General features: G+C 53.4%; 1 protein-coding gene across 12 annotated transcripts in view; it reads right to left on the bottom strand.

Annotated features, from left to right (window-relative positions):
• Positions 1 to 20,612, bottom strand: part of FAM193A (family with sequence similarity 193 member A) — a 146,817-nt gene that overhangs the window by 21,278 nt on the left and 104,927 nt on the right. For 9 of the 12 annotated variants that reach the window (XM_086404521.1, XM_086404522.1, XM_086404523.1 and 6 more), the window contains 7 exons: positions 20,365 to 20,477; positions 20,052 to 20,294; positions 17,853 to 18,006; positions 17,545 to 17,724; positions 11,660 to 11,911; positions 2,440 to 2,638; positions 1,247 to 1,519 (listed from right to left, as the gene is read on the bottom strand). In XM_086404521.1, coding sequence (XP_086260647.1) covers positions 1,247 to 1,519; positions 2,440 to 2,638; positions 11,660 to 11,911; positions 17,545 to 17,724; positions 17,853 to 18,006; positions 20,052 to 20,294; positions 20,365 to 20,477 — 1,414 coding nt within the window. Of the gene's footprint in view, positions 1 to 1,246; positions 1,520 to 2,439; positions 2,639 to 11,659; positions 11,912 to 12,130; positions 12,438 to 17,544; positions 17,725 to 17,852; positions 18,007 to 20,051; positions 20,295 to 20,364; positions 20,478 to 20,612 lie in introns of those variants that run through there. The other 3 variants (XR_015165068.1, XM_086404530.1, XM_086404531.1) reach the window with 3 other exon arrangements.

Here is a 20,612-nt window from a genome sequence, read left to right as displayed (position 1 = left end):
AAATGTTCCACTCTATAGAAAACTTGCCCTTCGTCTGGATCTGAGACTCACCACTGCTTTGCTACGTTTACTTTCTCCCACACACACCTGCCCGTGGCTTGATGTGGGGGTGGCAGCTGCTCAGCCCTGGGCGTGTGGCCCGGGCTCCTGAGAACACGCGTCTCGGCAGGGAAGCCAGCACGGCAGCCCGGCTGCGGACGCAGCGCCCCCGGCGGACCGTCACAGGCACAGCCCACCCAGGCCTCACCCACAGCCTCTGGCGGCTTCTCCCCCAGCCCAGGGTCTTTTAAACTTCCTTTCTTCCTTCCGCAACTCTGACCTCTCCTGAGCTGAGGCCAGCTGTCCACAATTCTGGACTCAGAAACGCTGGGGGCATGAGTCCTGTGAAGGTGGTGCAGGGTCCTCCCACTGACCCCAAGGGGCACCTAAGGCACCAGTTCCCGGCAGCCTGGCGACCTCAGTCTGCGTGCAGGAGCCGGCGGAGCCAACCCGTGAGCACGGCGCCCAGACAGTGGGACTGCTGCCATCTCCAAACAGAGACCCCACGTCTGAAACCCGTGAGGACGCCTCCCTGGCAGTCTCTGGGTGGGCGCGGAGCGGCCTCTGCTCGCATGGGTTGTGTATCCGAGGCAGCAGTGAGCTTTGACCCTAAGAGCCCCCGACCCCCAGCTCCCTTTCCTGAGGACCCCGAAGGACCTGAGACGTTGGCTGGGTGCTGCCATCCCCTCCTTTACTCCTCTCGATGCCCACACAGCCCTAACTCTGGCTCACGAGGCCTCCCTGGTCCTGCTCCCGTGTGCCTCTGACGTCGCCTTCAAGCCCGCTCTGCCCTGGGCTCAGATCAGGGCGGCGGCGACACCACCTCCGCACCAGGGGCCCGCACAGCGGCAGGGCAACACCTCAGGCGGGCTGGTACCCTGTCGGCTCGCTCCGCACAAGGCTCCTGCTTCAAGGCGACTGAAAATCCCTCTCTCCGTGTTCTGAAAGCAGTGCCCTCTTCCTCTCACAGCACACGGTGCGGAGAGCGCCAAGGTGGCACGCAGCGTGGCAGAGCCCCAGGGGTCAGCGTGACAGCAACATTCTCGTCACGGCCAGAGGACACGCTCCCTGGGCCCGGGCACTTGTGGGTGTCACTTACACTGACGCCTCTGGGCACGCCGAGGAGGAGGCAGTCACCGAGGCGCTGGGCAACAGCCAAGCCCGGGGCCCCCTAGGGAAGCAGGGCCCGGCCAGCGGGCGGCCTTACCTAGGGAAGGCGGCCTCCTGGACGACACGCGGAACTGGCTGCTGCTGGACTGCACCGTGGTGGCCGTGCAGGACACGGAGGACGTGGCTGACGACGTGGCCATCACAACCTTGTTTGCTTCCATGAAAGCGTCTTGGAAATTATACAAACACTTCTTTTTCGCAGCACCCTTTTTCTCTTTATTATCAGAAACTGCAGCCGTTTCACTGCCAGATGGAGGCGGAGGAGCTTCAGGTCTTGCTTCTGAGAGTGTTGGCCCTAATAAGTCACTCCCTTCAGAGAAGAACGGGAAAATTAATGCTTCCAAAAGACACAGGCTTTGGTCAAATCTAAAGAGCAGCTGCTGACTGAACTACGAACACTGGGGGCTGCAGGGTTAGCGGTCCCCGGCGACGACGCTCGCCAGCTGGTCTGCATCTAAGAAACGCTGACTGAGCACCTACTACGTGCCGGTTCCTATGCTGGGTGCTTTCCCAAAGTTATTCAATGTCTAACACCACTTTCTGAGCTTAGCACTCTAATGTCTAACCTAAAGATGAAGAAACTGAGGCCAGAGAGGCTAAGTAACTCGCCCAAGGTCACACAGCTAGAAACCCTTTCCAAGCACAGACCAGACATCAAGCCTAGCTTGCTGTTCGAGCACATGCAGGGCTTGGGCTGGGGCCCCCAGGGCCGTCCTCACATGGACGACAGAGACGAGGCAGACGGGCAGCCCTCATCTGCGCCCTGTCCCGCCAGGAAGGCACCGGAGCCTCAGCAGCTGAGGTGGCCATGGGGAGGTGCTTGTTAGCAGGGACAGGGCCCATGTAGGGGCAGAGCAGGGGGAAAGGAAGGAACGGAAGTCACAGCATTCAAGCCACAGCACCCCGCTGCCCGGGCCGAGCTCTGGTGGTCACCACTGCTAGGGAACCTAAGCTGACCACCGCGCCCCGGAGCCCAGACGCTCCGCAGCCCGGGGGCAGGGAGACCCAATGTCTGAGGCCACAGGCTCCCAGCTGCCAAGCCCAGTGCCTGCACGGCTCTGTCGGTGCAGCGGGACTTGACCAGCAGCCTGACGGGGTGGGGGCCTGCCACCCTCAGTGGAAGCCAGGGGAAGGAGCGGCCTGGGACCTGCTGGGGAGCTGTGGCAACAGGTGGCATCGGCTCAGCTCAGGTCTCTGTAAACTCCAACGAAGGTTTAACGAGTTCCTTACCAGAAATTGTATCTGGCAAGTAAGTGCCAGGGTTCCAGTTCTTATCATTCATCACTTCTGATCCCCAAAGACTTATAAACTTAGAACTAGTCCACTCTGGAGTGCTCCCAAAGCAGCTCGGGTAAATATGGTCTTGAAGAGATGCACTGAATACCTGATGTTTATTTGTGTGATTCTGAACAGGTGCTGGTGGTAAAGCCTACAAAAAAAAATGTTCTAATCACATATCAAAATTAATATTCTGTTTACGTAAGGATTTAAACTACAGACAAACAAGTCATCATTGAAACCTGGGGGGCACGCGTGCCGTGAACAGGCGTGCAGGGAACACACCTCACGGAAGGCGCACCTGATCACACCCGGTGCCGCGTGTGACGGGCAGCAGACGCAGGCTGGAAGAGCAGCTGGTGCTCAGGGGCTGACCGCACACACGGAGGCAGCCCAGGGGCCGCTCCTGAGTCACGCTTTAGACGAGGCCATCTGCACGAGGTCTGCTCCGATGGCCCACTCTCATCTGACGTTTTACAAATCACCAGTCAAAAGTCCCTGTGGAGCCACTGATAAGAGGTCAGCTCTGGCCCTTTCCCTCACACCTGGGCAGAGTGCAGAAGTGTGGGGACAGATGGGTTCGACACTGAGCTGAGCCCACCCTCCCAGGTGTGGAAGGAGAGCCCTGCCCACATGTTTCTGGGCTGATTGGCCGTCAGCTGCCCCCTGCACACCTGGGCGGCCCCAGCCCACAGCCGTGCCCCTGCCCGACGCCCCTCCCTCGGCGCGGCTGGAGCGGGCTCGTGGAACTTGAGAGTGAGCGTGGCGCTCCGAGCTCAGGCTGGGCCGGTGGCTCCCCACCCCGACGGAGCACCAAGTCCCGCGCGTGGTGTGGCCTGCCCTGTGCTTCCGCTCACCTGGCCTCTGGACACACGGTCTTCCCTTGGTCCCCAGACTTCAAGCTGCTGCTCGGCCCACCGTGTGGCTCATGGTGTCTACTCCTAAGAACGTCCTAACTGTAGCTCACGACCCTGCTGGCCTGGGGTGAGCCTCCCGCCACAGCCGAGCTGCCACGCCCTGGAGAGGCCGTCACTGCCCTCCTCTCACCCCACAGCGCCCAGGCTGCAGTGGCCCGCCCCAGCGAGCCCACGAGTCCAGGATTCTCCCCGTCAGCACTCAAGACTCACTTCCAACCTACTGGTGGCGCAACTGCCTTGCCTCCAATCATGGAAGGTGTCTGGGGGCGGGGCCCCTGGAGCCTGGACCTGCCGCCCCGCATCTCGCTTACACCAGCACACGCCATCCACCCCGGCCCCCCCCGGGTGTGCATGGGAATACCCCCTGGGACATGGATGTGAGCAGTGAGTGTGCTCAGCTCCGCAGTGGCGGGGAAAGGGAGCACTGGGGAGGACCCCCAGGAGCAGAATCCCAAGGGCCAGGCCGGGCAGAGTGGGGAAGGGAAAGGCCAGAGCACAGGGCTGGCCGGCGTCCAAGCACAAGGGAGAACCCGACGGGCTGAGGGGCCACAGAGAGACACGCCCGTGTGCCTTCTATCCCGGGGGGCTGGGGGGCGCAGAGGGCTTGAGGCAGCGGGGTGAGGCGGTCTGGTCAGCGGGGTGCAGAAGTGGGCCTGCGGCGCTCTGGGAGAGGAGCGGAACAGCAGGACAAGGGTGCCCCGGGGCTGTTAGTACGGGGGTGTGGGGTGGGGGTGGGGTGGGGGCCGAGGCAGAGCACTGGCAGGCAGGGAGGAAGGGAGGGTCTGTGGCCCCGCTCCTGGGGGCGCCGCGTCAGGGACGGAGCTGGGCTGAACTCTCCTCCGGTCCCAGCCTCTGGGCTGCACGGGCTAAGGGGTTCACGGGCCAGCTTGCCCTCTCCTAGCTGTGTGACCTCAGGCAGATTACTCAATCTTTTTGAGCTTTAGTTTTCTCATCTGTAATTTGGAAACACCCCCCTCCAGGGGACGTGGTAAGCGTTAAACCAGACTGTGCACGGAGTATTCAGTGTCGCCTGGCCCGAAGCAAGTGTTTCCTGAGCGCTAAGGGGGGGGGTCTCCCAAGACACAAGCCAGCCCCCCCCAGCCCAGTTCAAGGTGCTGCTGCCCTCTCAGGGGCCGGGGCCGGGGTCCTTCCACTCGGGCAGCTGAGCAGCTTAGCACACCACCGACCCTCAACGGGCTCGGGCAGATGAAGGTGGAGGGTGAGGCAGGAGCAGATTCGGGACTTGACAGCGGAGGAAGTAGGGCAGACCAGACCCCCAGCACCTCGGCGGGAGCCTGACCTGCTGACCTGGCAGGAAGTCTCGGGGGCAAAGGGCAAGGACAAGGAAACTCTCAGCAGGTGGCAGTCTCCACGGAGCAGGGACGGAGCACGAGGCCCGGTCAAATGGGAGGCCTCAGTGCTGGAGGCCCCGGGGCGCGCAGAGCCCGCCCCGGCAGGTGGGACAGCCAGCCTGTGCCCGTGGTCGGGCCGGCCGGCTCAGGACGCAGACTCACGCTGCACGCTGGCAAGCCCCTCGAGAGCCCGGGGACAGCGAGCGCCGCCGCCTCCCCGAGAGCATCCGCTCAAGGCCTGGACCATATGCCACCCACGCCTCTCTGGTTTCTGCTCAGCCATCAGTGCTCTGCCCCGCGTCACCTCTCTGCAGGCCCACCCACAGGCTCTGGGGCCGGGGTCTCCCCTCAGGGCCATTTGTCTACACTGCGTCTACAATTTCTATCAAGGTACGCCATGGCGTTTTGAGTTTTCAAATTTGATCAGGTTTTTGTCTTCTCTTTAGACGATGAGATTTCTGAAAGCAAGGGCTTGGGGTACTGTTTTCCTTTATCTAGCACGCAGCACAGGGCCTGGCACAGCCTGCTGTTCAACAAATGCTGAGTGGAGTAAGGACTGTAACCACGGAGCTGTTACACTGGAGACATAAACTAGTGACGCTGTATGTCTGGTTCAGAAGGCCATCTATGCAAAACAGGAGGTCCAGTGGTGGAGGCCAAGGGGCACAGGGGTCCGCAGCTACCAAGCTGCACCTGGGTGAAGGCATCCGCACAGGAGGCCCGCCCACGCCCAGGGAGAGGGGGCACCTGTCACCTAGACCCTCTGGGGGCACCACCATAAAAACATGAACGATTTAAAGCACGTGTGATAATGCTATTATATTACAGCACTGAGTTTAATCTTTATACAAATCCACATGGCTGTAATTCACAGAAGTTCTGATGCATTCTTTACTTTGAGACAAAACTGATTCACAAGGAAGCACAATTCTGCTCTAACTGGAAGCCCAGACACACTAACTGATGACTTCAGCCAAGCACACTTCTGAATTTATGCAGAGCTGTGAGACCCAGCCTGCCCTGCATGGAGCCCAGTGCCTGGGGAGCAGTGGGCAGCAGCTGCTGCCAACACCCAGCGCCTGAACGCAAGGGCCGCCGGGTGCCCAGCAAGCAGGGGAGACAGTCACTCCCCGCTGGGCTTCTCCTGAGAGGCCCCTCGGTGCTCCTGCCACAGAGTACCACCTTCTTTCTGCTGTTTCTCAGCTCAGAAGAAGTGAACTCAAATAAATACAGGTTGCAGGTCCCACCATGACCTGCAAATGGCAATCAATTCATGTCCCTCTTCCCCATGCAGTCTTTTCCTTCCTCAAACTCCAACTGAATGTATACTTCTTTCCACGTGTAACTCTGCGAGCCACGTCCGCAGTGGCTGCACACAAGGAACCCAGTGAGGGGGTGAGGGGTGTGCACGCCCACAGCGGTGTGGGAGCCCCGTCACCAGGCTCCCTCAATGCACTGAACTCACCGACCGTTTGCAGGTCACCCCTGTGCTCCTGTGGAGAGCCCGAGACAGCGCTCCACCTGCGCTCCAGCCCCGTCCTAATGGGGCAACTGCTTCTTGACACATCTTCCAGACAGGAAGGACACAGCACTTAAAGCTGGGGGCCTCGAGCACAGCCCCAGGCCAGCGGCAGGGGAGGAGCAGGCGCCATGGCCGCGGGCTCTTCTCTCTCAGGTGGTGAGTCCTCCCCCGCTCTCCTTGGGTTTTGTCCGTTGAGGGGAGACATGTCCCAGATCCCAGACAAACGGCACAGGACACCTCTGTAACCAGGTGCTGAGCTACAGAGAAAGCAAGGGAAACCGTTCACAGGAACTGGTAAGAACACAGCAAGAAACACCGGCCCCAGCGGAGGTGCAGAAGGGACGGGCGCCCTGCGGGCGTGTGCACCACGGTGACAGAGACGAGCGGACGGCCCTGCTGTCCCACGGGAGGAAGCAGAGCCAGAGACAAGGGGAGCTGGAGGGTCCGGGGGCCAGCGCACCAGCAGCACCTCCACGCCAGCAAGTGGGGTCCCCTCCCAAGGAAGCACCCCCATTCAGGGTCTGCTGAGCATGCATGACCTCACGATAAAAAGGGTTAGAGCCTCACAGCTTCATCCAAACAGAGTCACTATGTGTGACGCACTCACAGAAAGGAGAGATGAGAGAACAGGTGATCGAGGAACAAGAGAACGTGGAGAGGTTCTAACGCTTTTGAAAAATAAAGCTTAGAAATAGGAATTACAAGTAGGGTTAAAAACTCAAGGAGTAGGTTAGACACAACAGGAAAACCACCAAACTGGAAGAGTGATCCAGAAAGGAGTTCTCAGAACAGAAGATGATCAGGCTGGGAGGGACCACAGGTATGAAAAGCAGGTCTGGTCAGAGGTTCAGGAAGAGACAGCAGAGCAGGGGACAGGGAGACCATGAGGCAGGCAGGCAACCCGAAACTTCTCCTGTGCGGGTTCTAACAGGAAATGCGGTCAGCACTCAAGAACAAATTGGTACTGTGAGCAGAGAGATTCTAAGAAAGAGTCAAAAAGAAATGCTAGAAATAAAAAACGTGGAAAGAAAAACCAAGACTCGGTAGACTGAACACAGCCAAGAAGCGAATCGACGAGCCTCAAGATACGACAAGAGAAACTTTTCAAACTGAGATGCGAAGAGAAATAAGAATTTAAACAAACAAAATCCTCCAAAAAAATAGCACCAACAATGACAAAAGAAGAGAACAGACTGTCCAAGAATCTGGGGCCCTCTCGAAAGATGTTCCGCACGGGGCTGGGGTCTGCAGGAGCAGAGCAGACAGGAAGGAGGCCTGGAGGAGTGGCAGCCAAGGACGTCCCAACTCTCGACCGGCACCAGAGCAGGCCAGGAGGCTCAGAGGGCACCAGCAAGACCTTCACGAGACCCTATCCGGGTGCAGCACATCCCAGCTGCAGGAAACCAAAGCCAGAATCCTGGTAGCAGCCTAGGGGTGGGCTGAGGGGAAGAAACCCTGTCCTACAGAGCAAGGGACACAGTCACAGAAGACATCTCACTTAAACGGCACAGGCAGGAAGAGAGTGGGGTTAAGCAGGTTCTAAGTGTTCAAAGGAAAAAATAGAAAAACCACCAACCTAGAATTCTGTATCCAGCGAAATTATCCTTCAAAAGTGAAGGAGAAATAAAGACTTCCTCAGACAAAGAAACACTGAGGGAATGCACGTCCAGCAGACCTGCCCTGCAAGAAATGTTAGAAGATTTTCTTCAGGAAGAAGGAACATAATATAGGTCAGAAACTTGGATCTACATAAAGGAAGAGAGAGCAATGGAAAAGGAATAAACATCAGGAAAATAAAATCTCTTATCTTTCTGTTAATTGATCTTAAAAAAAAAAAACTTTGCAGTAATAATAGCAACAATGTACCGGGTGATTAATATTGGATAAATGAAAATGATGCCTGCAAGTCACAAGGGACCGGAAGCAGGAACTGGGAACAATCTGTTATAAGCAGCTCAACTGCACACAGTGGAGGAGCAGCGCTGGAAGCGGCCCTAGCTCAGTCAGAAGGTGCTTTCTAACACAACCGTTAAAACGGAAAAAGAGGTGTGATTGATACGCTAAGAGGAAATAAAATGAATCAGAAAACGTTCAAGTGAGAGTACAGAAAGCAGAAAAGGAAGCCTCTGACAACAAATAGAAAATAGTTACAAACATGGGTATTCATCCAAACACATTAAAAAAAAATCAAAGTGAACGGAATAAATACACCAATGAAAATGCCGAGATCATCAGAATATATTAAAGAACAAGAGCTTCCCCCAGCCCCCAAAGCCCCAGGATCCAACGATGCCTGTCGACAAGACACCTGCTGTGGGCAGCAGTGGCAAATCACCCAGGCAGCCTCAGTGGGCAGACCAGACCTCAGAGCGAGAAGCCTTCCCTAGTGACTGAAGGGCAACCCTCCAAGGACACATGAGAACCCCCAGCACACAAGCATCTAACAGAAGAGCACCAAACTGCGTGAGGCCAAGCCTGCCAGGCCTGCCGCAGAGCAGGCAGGTCCGCCGTGAGCTGCAGACCTCCACCACCCTCCGCAGCAAGGGCATAGGGGCAGCAGGGGCCAGCAAGAACACACCTGGACCCCACACCGCCAGCCAGCCGCTGCCTGCCGCACACAGAACGGCAGACCATCTGTCCTGAGGAACACGGAGCATCTGCCAAGACGGACCACACCCTGGGCCACAAGGCAACCCCGAAAGACCAGAAACAGTGCGCGCTCAGATAGAACGGAGCTGAAGTAGAAACCAGCAACAGAGAGACAGCTAGAGAACGCCCAAATATTTGGAAACTAAATTTCCTGTCACTTAGTTTTAATTTTTTTCTTCAGTATTTCATCACTGTATTTACCTCCTGCAAGTACTTTTAATTTTTAAGTAACATTACTCAACATACAAATTACAAACATATCAGTGGTAATGAAGACTTCTGAAAATGGAAATAGTTTTCAAGTCTTTCTAATCTCAAGAAAATAAAATTTTAACAGTACCCATTCCAAGCGTTTTAGGTACTATTTATCCACAATGGCAAAAGCATGAATTAAAGATTGCAACTAGAGTGACACAGTCTTAAAGGCGACAGCTAACCAGAGCAGAAATCCCTAAAGGCCCTGATGCCGCAGGAAGAGGACTGGGTCAGCAGAGCCTCAGCGGGCACGGCTGCCCACACTCGGGCCGCCCCTGCCTGTGTGGGGCAGGCATCTCGCTGAGAAACCTGCTCTGACGGAGCTGAGGACAACCATGTCCTTCCACTACAGCTGGGTCCTCCTCCAGCAGCTCCTGTAGGGCTGGGCACGCTCTGTGCATTTAGGTACAGATGCCGCCACAGCACTCAACTAAGTCAGACTAACTCAAAGAACACACAGTAACTTTGCAAAACCTGGTAAGTGACGACGTGAGACTATGCAGAGAAACATTTTTATACCAGGTACAAACCAAGTATGCTGTCAAATGCATCTCGTTTTTCCAAATAAAAATGGCACCCAGCTAGTGTATATTTTAATTGCGTCAGTGAATAATCTTGGCACTAACAGTAAGTGGCTAAAACACAGCCTCACAGCTGCTCCTCTGCAGTTTCTTCAACCCATGAATCTTTCTCATCCACCTATTGGATTACAGTTCAGTGGTAACAGAGACAGACTGCGACCCAGATGATGCTTCCCCTCCTTTATCCTTCTATACACTGCTGGTAACACCCTGAGAAAAGGCCAAGATCCAGGGGAAAACTCAGTTTTAACTAGAGTGGGAATAATAAATTTCACTATTTCACTTGAAGATTTTTAGGAATTAATTCTTGAATAATTTCTACCAGCATGAACATATGAGAGAACATTCTACACCCTCTTCTCCAGGTGGTTCCCTAGGACTAGGAAATGGAGCTCTATTTAGGTAAGAACAAGGAGCAAACAGCTTCCAAACTCATATGCTCACCTGAGGAAAAGGGTGAAGGATTGGGAGGACCGTCCAAATAGCCTGGCCTTGAATGTAAACATGAATATGCTACTTAGAACGACCCGATTAACAAAGGTGTCATTAAGTGTTTGAACTGAGCAATGAGTCAGAGAGAGAAAGCCGCTCAGTCGTGTCTGACTCTTCGCGACCCCATGAACTATAGAGTCCATGGAATTCTCCAGGCCAGAATACTGGTGTGGGTAGCCTTTCCCTTTGCCAGGGGATCTTTCCAACCCAGGGACTGAACCCAGGTCTCCCACACTGCAGGTGGATTCTTTACCAGCTGAGCCATGAGGGATGCCCAAGAGTACTGGAGTGGGTAGCCTATCCCCTCTCGAGGGGATCTTCCCGATCCAGGCACTGAACTGGTGTCTCCTGCATTGCAGGCGGATTCTTTACTAACTGAGCTATCGGGGAAGCAACAGTCAACCTAATAAAATTTAAGCCTAAATTTGAGTGGTTACCAAGCACTTATCATCACAGAACATAACAAACTGAGGATGCTCTCTAATAAACCAACAATTATCACCCGGCACCCTCCCCAGCAGACAAACAGCAAACCCCAGTGAGGGGTGATGTGCGGCCTGAGGAAGTCCCTCTCACGCCACATGCTCCCTTTCGAACACTAGAGAATCACTGTCTATGAGTAGAGTCTGGGGAGAGTTCTATTTTTGACTGATTAGAGCTAATAACATTAGCCAGAATAACTGATGAAAAATTAAAATTTATGACCCGAATCAATAAAAGTAAGTTCAAAACAGCTAGTGAGGCAAAGCTATCTAAGGTACGAAGAACGAGACAAACCTAACGATTGCACTGCGACGTCTAGGGCGCAGCACGCGCCTCAGGCTCTGACGGGAGGCAGCGCGTGCCGCCCTTCCCAGCCGTCACCCGTCTTGCCAGGCCCGCCTGACTGCCCCCGGCCCCCCACTCACCTGCTGGCGAGCCTCTGCTGCACGGTGCCCAGGGCCCCCTCCTTCAAGCTTGTGCCTTTCTACATAACAGTCCTTTAAGAGGACTGTCATTTAAGACCCTGCGGAGCCTGGCCAGTGTTAGAGGACTCACGTTACGTTCAAGCTGTGTTACCCGCCACCGCCAGGCCCCGAAAAGCTGGAGAACTGGGCTGCTCTCTGGGTGGGCAGAGGCCCTGTGGTCCCCAGCTCAACCCATTACGCCAGTACCACATGAAAACCTCTTCACATCCTGGTCAATTCCCAAGGAACGAACTATGACGTCCACGACTGTTTTTACAAATGTAAAGGTTCAAAACTCCAGGAGGTCACAATATTACAGTAAAAGGAAACGTTCGCAGACCCTCCCATGAGCGTGGCTGCTGCCCCACACAGCCGTCACTTTACGGGTCTGTCTGTTTAAACACGATCTAGAGGTCTGAGTGGTGCGTGAGCGCCCCGGCCCTGTCTGCCCACTCACCTTACTGTGTGTGAAGGGGGGCGCTGTGTACAAGGTGGGGTGGATGAGAGGGCGAGGCAGGTGTGGGACGGCGTGCAAGGGCACGTGCCCGTGGATGTGGGGGTACAGGTGCAGCGCAGGGTGCGCAGGCTTCTCGGGGCTCAGAAACTGGTGGCCGGGAGGCAGGGCACCAGCGGCCATTGCTGAAGGCGTTAATCCAGACGCTTCTTGTTTACAAACATGACATTCACAAGTGTTTGGAGCTTGTTCTGCCTAAAGGGAAAGAAAAAAAAAAAGAGTATTTAGTAAGTGAGTACTGAGTATTTAGGGAAACAAAGAACGATATGGATTGAATGCGAGTCAGCCACACAGCAAATACAAAGGCAGCGGGGCCCGTCCTGACACCCCGGGTAGACGGGTCCCTCCTTGCGAGCTGAACGAGGGCCCCCAGGACTGGGACTGAAGAGGCCTGGAGAGACAAGGCGTGCGCACCTCACCCCGGCTGGGTGCCTGCCGGGGCGGCAGCCTCACCCGTCTGCATCCCGCGCCTGTGTGAGCAGGGCCGCGGAGACTGCAAGATGGCAGAGTGGAGAGAGGGAGCTGGGACCAAGGACAAGGAGACCACTGGTGCCATGCTCCGCTGGGCTCACACTGCTTAACGGATGGCTACACAGAGGTTCTTCAAAGTGCACCAGAGACAGGACTTCCAGCTAAGGTGGAATGAAGCAGTCGGTGACTCTTCTCCCTCAAAACAAGTGCAAAACTGAACACAATTGTCAAAGGCAATCGTTTTGAGGCTCTGGAAATCAACCAAACGAAAAAAACATATTGAGAAGCGTTTATTCATGCAAACCTGCTAGAACTTCTACTTAAGAACAGAAGGGGTCTAGCTTTCCTGCCCAGGGATCTTCCTATCCCCAACTCCCCACACCCTTTAAAAACTAACTAAAAAACAAAACAAAAATAACATAATTCAAGAATCAATAGCAGAATTAAAACTGGTACACTAAAATTCTGTTTGATATGAAAAAAGGAAGTAGAGACAGAGGTAGAAGAACACGAGGCGCAGAAACAACCGGCACAGCGGCAGACGGGAGCACCGCCAGCAGCTGTGTTAGACGTGAATGGGGCGCTCCCAACAAGAGGCGGGGACCGAGGGGCAGGATACACACATAAGATCCAGCTCAAAGGCTGGAAGAAAAAGACACAAAGAAGCTAAAATTAAAAGGACAAAAATTTATAAAACATACACATAGCAACCTGAAAACAGCTGGAATGGCTATATTAATGTTAGAGAGAACAGTCTAAGACAAGAAATAACAGCAGGGAGATACTTCACAGTGACAAAAGGGCCAATATATTAGGGAGGCAGAACAATAATTACATGGATACACATTCCACAACACTGTCCCAAAACGCATGAATCAAAACCTGGCAGATTTGAAAAAGGAAATAGATAATCCAAAAGTTATAACAGAAGACCTCAATATGTCTCTCTCAGTAATTTTTAGAATTAGATAAAAAATCAGTTAGGATACAGAAGACTTGAATAACGCTATCAATCTGACCGGTTTCATTTACAGGACATTTCACCTAAGAGGGGCAGAACACAATTTTCAAGTGCACATCTAGGTTAGATCACATGTTAGGCCATAAAACAAGTCTTAATAAATTTGGAAGCTCTAAAATCAGTAATCTCAGCCTTAGATTTAAGAAGCTAGGAATAGAAAAAATTAACCCCAAGAATATATAAAAAAAATAATGGAGATCAGAACAGAAATCAATGAAACAAAAAAAAGAAAAATAGAAAAAAAAAAAAAAACTGATTTACAAAAATATAGCCAGAGTGACTGAGGGAGTTAAAAAGTAGTAAATAAAATTACCCAAATCAGGAATTAACATTGCTACAGACTCCACAAAACTAAAAAGAGATAATAAACAACCATGAGACATCAAATTAGACAACTTAGATGAAATGGATAAATTCCTAAAAAGACACAAATCATTAAACTCAATCCAAGAAGAAATAAAAAATCTGAACAGACCTGTATCAAGTAAACGAAATTTTAATTAAAAAGATCAGGTCCACGGGATTTCACTGGTGAATTCCATCAAATATTTAAGAAATATCAATCTCAGACGAATTCCTTCAGAAAATACAGGTGGAACACACACTCCTCAGCTCAGTCTCTGAGGCAAAGACATCACTGCTGCTGCTGCTGTTGTTCCGTAGCTAAGTCGTGTCTGACTCTTTGCATCTTTTAATTTCATGGCTGCAGTCACCATCTGCAGTGATTTTGGAGCCCAGGAAAATAAAAATCTGTCATTGCTTTCACTTTTTCCCCTTCTATTTGCCATGAAGCGATGGGACTGGATGCTACGATCTTAAGTTTTTTTAATGCTGAGTTTCAAAGACATCATAGACAACAGACCAATATCCTTCATTAACATAGATATAGAAATCCTAACAAGACATTAGCAAACCAGTCAAGCAACATGTATTAAAAAAAAAAAAGACTATAGGTCATGACCAGGTGGGATTTATCCCAGGAACACAAGATTGGTTCAAAATTCCTTGATGAGATACAACTTGGTAACAGAACAAAGGATGAAAGCCACAGGGACATCTCAAGAGATGCAGAACAGGCATCTTAAACCCAATGAATATTCACGATAAAATTCTCAAAAAAAAAAAAAAACCAAACCAAGGAGTAGGACATAGCTTCCTTAGCTGACAAAGGACGTCTAAGGAAAACCGACAGCTACCATCGTATTTTACTGGTTAAAGATTCAACGCTGTCCCCCCACGCCTGGAACAGGCAAAGTTGTCTGCTTGCACCACTTCGATTCAATGCTGTACTAGAGGTTCTAGCTAGCTCAATAAAGCAAGAGTAGGAAATTAAAAGAATCCGGGCTGTAAAGGAAGAAGGAAAACTTGTTCACTCACAGACAACACGATTTTGTATGTATAAAACCCAAAAGTAATCTACCAAAAAAACCCCCAAAACAAACCCACAAAACCTCAACCACTCTAGGACAAATAAGTTTATTAGCAAAGCTGCAGAATTCAAAATCAATACATAAGAATTGACTGTATTTCTATGTATTACCAACAATCAATTGTAAATCGAAACCAGGGACTTCCCTGGTGGTCTGGTGGCTAAGATTTCGTGCTCCCGATGCAGGGGGCCCCCGAGTTCCAACCCTGGTCAGGGCACTAGATCTCACATGCCGCAACTAAGAGTCCTCACGCCGCAAGGAGGATGGGAGACCCCATGTGCCGCCCTAAACCCAGCTCAGCCAAAGAATGAATGTTAAAGAAAGAGAAAGAAACCAAAATTAGAAAATACCTTTACTATACAATCAAAAAACATCTAAAATCTTAATAAACTTAAGAAACACGGACTAGAAATTTTTAAAAATTACAGAAAGAAATTAAAGATGACCTAAACAAATGGAAAGAAATAGCACGTGCAATGTTCATAAGTCTGTTTTCCCAAAATTGATTCTCATCATCCCACAAATAGAAGATCAGGTCCAGAGGGTTTTGGTGATGAACTCTATCAAATACTCAAGAATTCAATGCAACCTCCATTAAACTCCACAGGTGTTTTGCAGAAGGTAACCAGTGGTCCCTGAATGCACATGGGGGAGTCCCGGCGGTCCAGTGGTGAGGACTCAGCACTTTCACTGCCATGGCCCAGGCTCAATACCTGGTCAGGAACTAAGATCCTATAAGCCATGAGGTGTGGCCCCTACCCAAAAACAGTAAAATAAAATGTATGTGAAGCGAACACAACATTACAAAACAACTATACTCTAATAAAAATTAATTCTAAAAAACTTAACATTCCAACCCAGGGTTCCCTAGTGGCTCGGCTGGTAAAGAATCTGCCTGCAATGCAGGAGACCTGGGTTCCATCCCTGGGCTGGGAAGATCCCCCGGAGAGGGAACAGCTACCCACTCCAGTATTCTGGACTGTATAGTCCATGAGGTCGCAAAGAGTCGGACAAACTGAACCACTTTCACTTTCCCACCTGGAAAAAACACATATGGAAATGCAAAGGACTCTGAACAGCTTCAGCAATTTTGAAAGAGGCCCAAAAAGAGAAAGGCAGATCCTGCCTGATTTCCAAACTTACAATCCAGCGACAGTCGAGCAGAGCACAGGTTTCTGGGTGCGGAGGCCACAGGGCAGGACGCCGGGCATGGCCGTGGGCCCTCAGCCACCAGCTGGTTTGCAACCAGCGACCCCTGCGATGCAGCGGGGACGGTGGTCTTTCTGACACAGGCGCTGTGCCAGCTGGGTATCAAACGACCCTCGCTGTAGACCACTAGCAAAACTGAGCTGAGTGGACCACAGACCTGAGCAAGAGCTAAAATTACAAACCTTTCACAGCAAAATAGTTTTGTATTAGGTAAAAGTTTTTTGGATATGCCATCAAAAGCATGATTCATAAAAGAAAAAGCTGATAAACTGGAATGCATCAAAATCAGTAACTTTTGCTTTTCAAAAACACTGAAAAAAAAAAACTAATAAGACGTATCACAGACCAAAAGAAAATATTTGTGGATCACATACTTGATAAAGGACTTGTTTAAAGAACTCTTAAACCCAAACACTAGATAGAAAAGGAAACAGCCCACACAGCCCTTAAATATCTATGACAGAAAGCTTAACTTTGCCCATAAAAAGTGAAATAAAAACGGAAACCTCACAGAGCTACCATTTCTCACCTATTAGACTGGCAAGACTTCAAAGCTCTCCCCTGTGACAGCAGGGGAGACCACCACGCTCGGACTGGGGAAAGCCACTGCTGGTGACCCTCCTGGGGACAAAACCGCCTACGTGTGAAACGTCAGACACGTGAGGCCACTCACTGGAGAGTTTACGATGGGAAAGTAAAGGGAGGCAAACACAAGTATCCACCAGCAGACTGAAAACAAAGCACAGCACAACCAGGACCTGTCTCCACAGCTGGACACAGAGGGCAGCAGCAGAGCGTGAGGGAGCGCGCTCCACCAAGCTGGCAGGACACGCCGCCGGGCGGGGAAAGGGCAGTGTGTCAGGGTAGGCCTTTCTCGTCAGTAGAGAAGAGTGTGCGTACCTGCATAAATCAACGGTGATCACAGGCTGGGGGTGAGCAGGCGCTGGGGGGGACCGGGGGCTGGGGGTGTGCAGGGGCTGGGGTGAGCAGGGGCTGGGGGTGCACAGGGGCTGGGGTGAGCAAGCACTGTGGGGGATGCGGGATGGGGGCTGGGGGTGAGGAGGGCCTGGGGGTGATCACGGGCTGGGGGTGCACAGGGACTGGGGTGAGCAGGCGCTGGGGGGGACCGGGGGCTGGGGGTGAGGAGGGGCTGTAGGTGCACAGGGGCTGGGGGTGAGCAGGGGCTGGGGGTGCACAGGGGCTGGGGTGTGCAAGCACTGTGGGGGACGGGGGCTAGGGGTGAGGAGGGGCTGGGGGTGCACAGGGCCTGGGGTGAGCAGGCGCTGGGGGGGACCGGGGGCTGGGGGTAAGGAAGGGTTGGGGTGATCACGGGCTTGGGGGTGAGCAGGGGCTGGGGGGACCGGGGGCTGGGGTGAGCAGGTCCTGGACCAGGGCGAGGGGAGGAAGTGGGGGCAGAGGGCCCAGGGCATCCCTTCCAGTGTCCCCTCCCCTGTAGACCGCACCACCTACAATGGTTTAATGGGCCTTGGCCCTCACGTGCTCTTCCTTTAGGAGCTGCCTGAGTCTCTAAGAGAAAAGATGACCGTCTGGCAGAGCGGTCTCGGTTCTCACCAGTCTGACCTTCACAAGCTTTTCACAGGAACGTACTTTTGTGTTCAGTAGCACTCATGTCGAGAGAAACCAGACACAGAGAAGACAGCGTGGGCAAAACCAAGTTCAAGGAAATAAAGCTGTACCTGCTGAGCTGGGTAAGACGGGGGTGGACTGTCCACTTTACTTTCCTCTTTCCTGGGGCTCCCGCTCCCCAGAGCCGTGTCCTCCTTCGGGGCTCCCGGGGGTTCCCCACTACTCTCGCCGTCTGCCTCCTCGTCGTCAGCTTCCGAGGAACTGCTGCTGGTACTGCTTACCTGAGGGGACTTTAAAGACAGTCACAAAGATAGTCACTTGTAACTTATGCTTTTTAAACCAGAATAACACAGAACGCTCAAACCCCGGACACCATCTGGGGTGACTCATCGTCGTGATGCGGAGGCTGGGCATGTACCTCGTCCTTCAGGGCCAGGTTCTCCCCGCCGCCGTTCAGCTCGCCATGGACGCCGTTCATGCTGGCTACCACCTCGGCGTCCTCGTAGTTACTCAGGGGGTAGATGTCAGCAAACTTGGCCGACAGCGGGGCGACGTCTTCATCGTCACTGCAACTGAGATGCGCAGAGATGTCACCGCGGGGCCGTGGCCGCTAAGGACCGTGCACTGCCCACCCAGGAGAGCCACGCTCACGCACAGGAGCGTGACACTGGGCCCCACGCATGCGTCTCAGGGGCTCCCGGTAACCTGGACCAGGAGTAAAATGCCCGAAGAGGACCACTAGTTCTGTCCAGAAGAACGGAAAACAAAACTCCAAACGGAGAAACATTAAGGAAACCACAAAATTTCAATAGATCAACTTGAAGCGCCCTGGTGTACAACTGTTCTCTCTCTCTGTCATTTTCAAACAAATGCTATTTTTTATTATAATTAAAGGGGTACAGAAACCAACCTTAGGTCTTCAGTGTTTGTTTTTATAACCACCAAAATTTCAGAGGTAGCCAGCTGAACAAAACAATAAAAGCACTTATGTGACAAGGCCAGCTGTAGGCAAGTCCGTTCCAAAGTCATAGTTAGCAGCTTTAACAAGACATCCAAGTGATAGGCAAATGGAATATCTACAAAAACAAAGTAATGTGACTTCAAGGCTGTGAAGACCACTTCAAACGTAAGGCTTTCTGGTGCCTGAGAAGAGATGGCACGAAGCGCCCAGCTCGGGGTACGTGGCTCAAGGCCTGACGGTAAGCGACGCCCCGTGGGCCTACACCATCATGCCTCCGCATCCACCGTGAGCCTCAACCGTCCGGAAGGAGAAAGCCTAAGAACTGGAGCCCTTTGGGCTTCAGGGCAGATGGTCCAGAACAGCCAGACTCAGCTTCATCCCACTTCTGGGAGAACTGAGTCCAAGGAGCATCGTGCGCGGTCACCTGGAGCTGCTACAGCAAGTACGGGCAGGCCAGCTGCTGGGAACGCCTGGCTCCGGTGCCCCCACAACCTGCGGACACAGGCACTGCCCTGCGTGGCACCCATACCACCCCGGGGGAGCCGAGTGAAGTAACAGACCCACACGCTGCCTGCGGCCTGGCGACTCCAGACTCAGGCGTCCAGGCAGCCCTGCAGCCCCGCCACGGAAATGCCGCACGTCCATCTCACGCTCGGAGCAGCAGCAGGAAAAGGACATGCATGGCCCAGAGCCAGGAGGGTCTGGAATGGCCGTGTCTGTGGGAAGACACAGACCCCACGGTGCGGGCGGCCAGGTGCCCGCAGTGCCTCGCGTGGTCCTGGCTCCGCCCCGCCCGCAGCGTGCGTGCCCACGGCTGGCGTCAGCCACTAAGACCCGGGAGCAGGCGGCACTCTGCCAGCCTGGGCTCTGCCCTGACGACTGGTGCTTGGCTGCAGCCGCTTCGTCCTGAGCCAGCTCACGCCTGGCTGTGACGGCCCTCTGCCCTGCACAGGCTCCGAGGGAGCACAGGGCTCAGTGAGAGCAGCCGCAGAGCTCAGCGTCCGAGATCAAAGCCACACGGAGAACTGAGGGACTCCAAAGGAGAGCCTCGGGGCCACCGCATGAAATCCAGGTCGGGAGGCGAGAATCCCAAGGAACACGGGAAGCAAAGTCGGGGCGACCGTCCCTCCCCCAGGCTCCTGACCCACACGGGCACCATGACACGCGGAGAATATGTTTAATCTCTTAAATAAACACCCACCAAGGGAACGGCCCATCCAGGAGTTGGATGGGGCTTGATTCCCACCCTGTGAACTGGTGACCCCTTGCTCGCACAAAACGTCTTGCGGTTGATGTGGGAACACGGACAGAACCTCTCAGTCGCTTGCTAAAGTGACTATCTGAGCTCCCAGCAGGATACGGAGCAAGCGTGGACGCCAGCTGAGGATGAGGAGGATGGGTGCAGGCCAGGCCAGCATGGGAGATGCTCCCCGCAGACCGATGCGCGCCTGCCTCACTGCATCCGGCAGCTCACGAAACAGCGTCCATGCTTGGGCTTACTGCATCCATGTGTTAAAAGCGATTTTAAAAAATGAAGGGTCCTTCTTCTTGAAAAGCACCCTTAACGCTGCCCATACTTCTGCAGACGTCATTGGGTCTGCATCTTGGAATCGGATGAGTTGTCATGAGAAACCTCACGACAAAGTCATGACTTACAACGTTGGTGCAGAGCCATTGTCTGTGAGGATGAGTCTGGGATGTTGCTGAACGGTGATGGGAGAGCTGGACGCCGACCCTGAGCTGGCTGACGACACACCGGGCGGCCGTATCTCAGACAGGCAGTCGGGAGCCGCGTCCACCGGAAGGGGCAGCTGGTGAATGTGGATGTCGCCCGTGACCGGGGGGTCCATGATGCCGCAGGTGAGGATGTGGGAGAGGCTGCAGTCGTCACAAGCACACCTGCGGGGGGTGAGGGGGTCAGCGCGGGGCCAGCAGGCCGGGCAGTGCCCGGGGTCCTGCGCGCGCTCACCTCCGCCGGTAGTTGCAGTTGGGGCAGTCGGGCACGCTCAGCCGCGACGACAGCACGTGCCGCATGGTGTCCGTGAAGCTGTTCTCGCCAGCGACGGCTTTCTTTTTCGTGAACTGGAGGAAATCATGAGCCAACAGGTTAATTTTGCAAGACCTTCATCATGACATGGCTGTATTTTTCGGTGATTCTGATGCTGTGCACGTCCCACTCAGAGACCTGCTGCCCGCAGCTTCCTCAGGAGGGCCAGG

This window comes from Bos grunniens, chromosome 6, assembly GCF_055505025.1.
Source record: "Bos grunniens cultivar Pamir isolate PY7600 chromosome 6, Bosgru_T2T1.0, whole genome shotgun sequence".
Taxonomy (NCBI): domain Eukaryota; kingdom Metazoa; phylum Chordata; class Mammalia; order Artiodactyla; family Bovidae; genus Bos; species Bos grunniens.
This window is presented reverse-complemented; position numbering and strand designations above follow the sequence as displayed.